The 4,041-nt window shown below is 36.3% G+C and overlaps 1 protein-coding gene across 1 annotated transcript; it reads left to right on the top strand.

Annotated features, from left to right (window-relative positions):
• Positions 1-560: 560 nt before the first annotated feature.
• LOC133791340 (uncharacterized) lies at positions 561-2,204 on the top strand. Its single transcript, XM_062229265.1, has one exon. The coding sequence runs from the start codon at positions 561-563 to the stop codon at positions 2,202-2,204; it is 1,644 nt and encodes a 547-aa protein (XP_062085249.1).
• Positions 2,205-4,041: the final 1,837 nt, after the last annotated feature.

Below are 4,041 nucleotides of genomic sequence, written 5' to 3'. Positions count from 1 at the left end.
CTTGAGTAGTTTGCTCCTTCTTCTTGAGTATTTTCTGCCTTAGAGAAGACGGCTACATCCCTGGTCAAGAGTGAAAGCCATAGCTGGTTGTTTTTTTTTTACATATTAAAAAAAAAAAAAAAATCATAAAAAAAAAATAATAAAAACATTTTGAGAGTTTTTTGAGGGAGTGAGTTGTTTTGACTCACATGAGGACACTTTTTCACACACTCATGAAAAATTCTGGTTCAGCATCCTGTTGAAATTTTTACGTTATGAGTGTTGTTTTGTTCTAGTCTTTTGGTTAAAGAGTTCTCTGTTGTTTTTTTTTCTCCTCTGGTCTGATTATTTTTTTTTTGGTCTGTCTATCATATCTCAGAATCATCTTGATATATCACAATTGGTTTGGGTCTACTCATCTTCTCTTTCTTGTTTTTGGGCCGAGCCTTTTTATTAGTTTGTTGCTCAGTGGTTTATTTTTATTGAATTAGGGTTTTGTGGCACTATAAATACATTCTATTCTTTCAGGCATCTTATTCATCGTTATTTTTTGAGTTTCCTCGTTTGCTGTTGCTCATTCCATGGCTTCTAAAATTGTGGGCTCTCCTAGAAAGGTTCTTGCTGTTCCAGTTCGGTCCCGGTTAGCTTCTTCGCCTGTCTCCCAGTCTCCTCCGTCTGTGCTCGTCCCTGCTGACGGCTCAAATATGGCTGGTGCGATTGATCCCTCTTCAGGTAAATCAACCGACTCTGTTCTCCCTAAAATTCCTCTTGTTTCATCAGAGGCTGTGCGTGTTAAATCTGCTATTGGGTCTGTTAAATCAGTGCGTCGAAACATTAAGTCTGTTGCTCGTAAACCCTCGTCTAAATCCCTTCCTTCTAGGCGTATCACCCGCTCCCAGTCGTCAACCCCTGTCGGTGTGTCTTCCTCTCCTTCCCCATCTATCCCTTCTCAACCCTCGCCGTCCAAAGGTTCTACCAAAAAGAGGTCTTTAGGTCCTGAGTTGCTTCTTCCTCGGAAAAAGCTTTCCCAGCCCTCTACATCTCATTCTCCTTCTCCTTCGGTCCATCATAAAAAATCAGGGTCTTCTTTGGGTTCTAAACAACCTCAATCTTCTCCTGTGATTAAAAAGAAAAAAGAATCGTTTCCCAAGTCTCCTGCTCCTCCTGCGTCTGCTCCACCTAGTGGTAGTTCTGACCTTCCCCCATTAATGTTCTTTTTCAACACTCGGAAGTTTCAGAAGTATAAAGATAGTATGTCGTTTCGACTGTTAAATGTGGAATCAAATGTCGTTTTAGATGATTTTCCTCGCTTTAAAGAGTCCATGCTTTCTAGGGGTTGGATTAATTCTGTCTCTAATCTACTCATGCCATCTCAGAATCTTGTTCGGGAAATTTATTCTAATATTGACAAACATATTTTGGAATCTTCTAATCCCAATCAGTTTAAAGTGTTTTGTCGGGGCAAGTGGTTTCGTTTTTCTCCATCTACTATTGCTAAAGTTCTGAATTTGCCTGTGGTTAAATCTCCTGTTTTTTGCTCTGACTATTCCCCTGACTTACACTTGGTTGCTGCTGAGTTAACCGGTTCTCCTGAGTTTAAATGGCCCGATAATAAGGGTGCCATTCCTGCTACTGCCCTTACATCATATTATAGACTTCTTTTTCGGGTTGCTCTATCAAACTGGTTGCCTAATACTCACAAGTCTACTGTGGGTACTTATTTGGCTCGATTTTTGTTTGCTGTTGGCACTGGAGTGTCTATTGACTTGTCTACCATCATATTTGATCGGATTTATAATGAGGCTGTGGCTCGTGGCACAAGGTCTTTTTTACCTTTTCCATGTCTACTTCATCGACTGGCTCTCTCCATTTCTCCAGAGTTCACTGCTCAAGAGGTTTTTCTATCAGTTCCTGCAATTGACAGCAATCTTCGAAGTTTAAAAGTTCCTCAGGTTTTTCCTTCCACTGATCCAGCCTCTGACCCTGTACTGCCTGGTTTTCCAACTTCTGGCTGGAGGTTTATGCTGTTTGACTATATGCATCAATTTCGGGCAAGTTTCAATGAGTTTGTGTCTTCTTACAAGAAGGATAGGCAGCGCACTTTGCAATTTGAGAGGAGGGTCTTGGCTCAGTTGGCTCAAATTCGAGCTTCATCTCAGGGGGAGTCCAGTGTGCCTGGTGCATCTGTCCAGGGGGAGTCTCCAGATAGACCTGAGTCTCAGTAAAATGGGCTACAATTCTGATCACTGAGGGGGAGATGTTTTAATAGTGTTCAGTTGTTGTTTAGTTTTTCTGTGCAGACTTTTAAATACATTGTGTTTTTAATAGTTTTCAGTTGTAGTTTAGTTTTTTTTTCTGTGCAAACTTTTGAATGTTGTTGGGTATTTGTCTTTGAAGGGTTTGGTTGTTTTTTTTGAGAAGTTGGTGGTGTAATATGTGTTTTGTTTTTGGTTTATGTTTAGTGGCTGTTTTACTGACTTTATTCTGCACTGATCATAATTTTTTCCAAAGGGGGAGATTGTTAATGACAAGTTTTAGCTCTTGCTGTTTGTTGTCAAAAATTATGCATGTTGTCTTGTCTAGCTTTCGATCTGTTTTATCTCAACTGTATAAAGGGTTATCACTGTTTTGACAGGTTAGTTATTAGTTAAAATAATAATGGTCTTTTCCAGCTGGCAGTCCACGTGACAAGCCCTTGTCACTTGTTTCTGTTCCTTCTATATATAGATCATTATGCTAAACAGAACAACTAACTCTTTGAGAAAAAAACCCTAGATTGTAGATCTTGTTTCTTGGACTTTTCTTTGTGGTGCAGAGATAACTGTGGAGAAGAAGCTAGTGATCTTCTTGGGCTATTGAAGAGGAGCAGCTAAAGCTTGGAACAGACATTCACTGAAGGGAGTTCAGTCGATTCTTTGAAGGGAGTTCGAAGAAGGATCTCTGTCAAGTTTTTGCTATAGATCGTAATTGGTTACTAATTGGTGTACATAGATTGATTTGATTGTACAGTCAATCTATATTCTGTATTGCTGGTTGTAAGTTGTATTTGTAAACTCTGTTTGAATAATTTCAGTTCTATAATAAATCTTCTTGAAAGATTACAAGTGTTTCATGGTCAATTAATAATTGAGTTTTTGAGTATTAGGTTCTTTGATTACTGTAAGTAATTTGAAACAATCATTAAAGTAGCACACCCACTTTCATAGTCGAACACTAAAGTACTGCAGTTGAGCCCTAGCTACTTGGGCCATATATAACACATAACTTACATAATAAATTATTAATTATAGCTAGCGTGGTACAGGAGTACTATATAATTTTATCTTAGTGATATGAGTAGATATGTTGATTCAAATTAGGTTAATAACATAAATGGCTAAAGGGATGAAAAATATTTTAAATGCATATTAAAGTGATCTTAAAGGTAAGTGCTTATTGTTTGGTAGAGTATAGTATATTATATATAATTATTAAGATGGTTATTAAGCCTTAACAAGAAAATTCATCGTAGATACTTATTATGTATGACGACGTAATATATATATATATATATCATATAGTTAGGTGTAGTTACTAATAATTTGAGGAGACAGCATTATTCTTTGAAAGATGCCTCGTAACTAATATTTAATCTCTGAATTATGGTATAATTAGCATTCAAAAGATTAAGAGCTTAAAATTTATAGCTAAACTATATATATAGGGGCTCTAATATTACAGAAAAATATAACGAACATTATGTACTATATGTAATTAACTGTACCTGTATGCATCACACAGAACTAATTATCAAATTTTACTTTTATTAGTAAAGAACTACTAATATTTTTAGTCCACTATTGTACTATTACTCACGCAGAATTACTACACACAACAGATATATTTTACATAATAATGTACACAGATATATATATAGCACAGTAGCTATTAATTGATGAGAACCACTACAAGATCAAACTTAGTTAATTATATATTGTTGATACTTCCAGGGAATCTTTATGTGTGTGTATATATATTAATATCTTGTGAAATACTTATTATAGCTTAGTCGATTCTAATATA

The sequence above is a fragment of the Humulus lupulus genome, chromosome 7 (genome assembly GCF_963169125.1).
Source record: "Humulus lupulus chromosome 7, drHumLupu1.1, whole genome shotgun sequence".
In the NCBI taxonomy this organism is placed as follows: Eukaryota; Viridiplantae; Streptophyta; class Magnoliopsida; order Rosales; family Cannabaceae; genus Humulus; species Humulus lupulus.
The sequence above is the reverse complement of the archived record's forward strand: the minus strand, read 5'-3'. Positions and strand labels throughout refer to the sequence as shown.

Excerpts from the sequence above, each read along its gene's own strand:
- LOC133791340 (XM_062229265.1), top strand. The coding sequence starts at position 561 with ATGGCTTCTAAAATTGTGGGCTCTCCTAGAAAGGTTCTTGCTGTTCCA.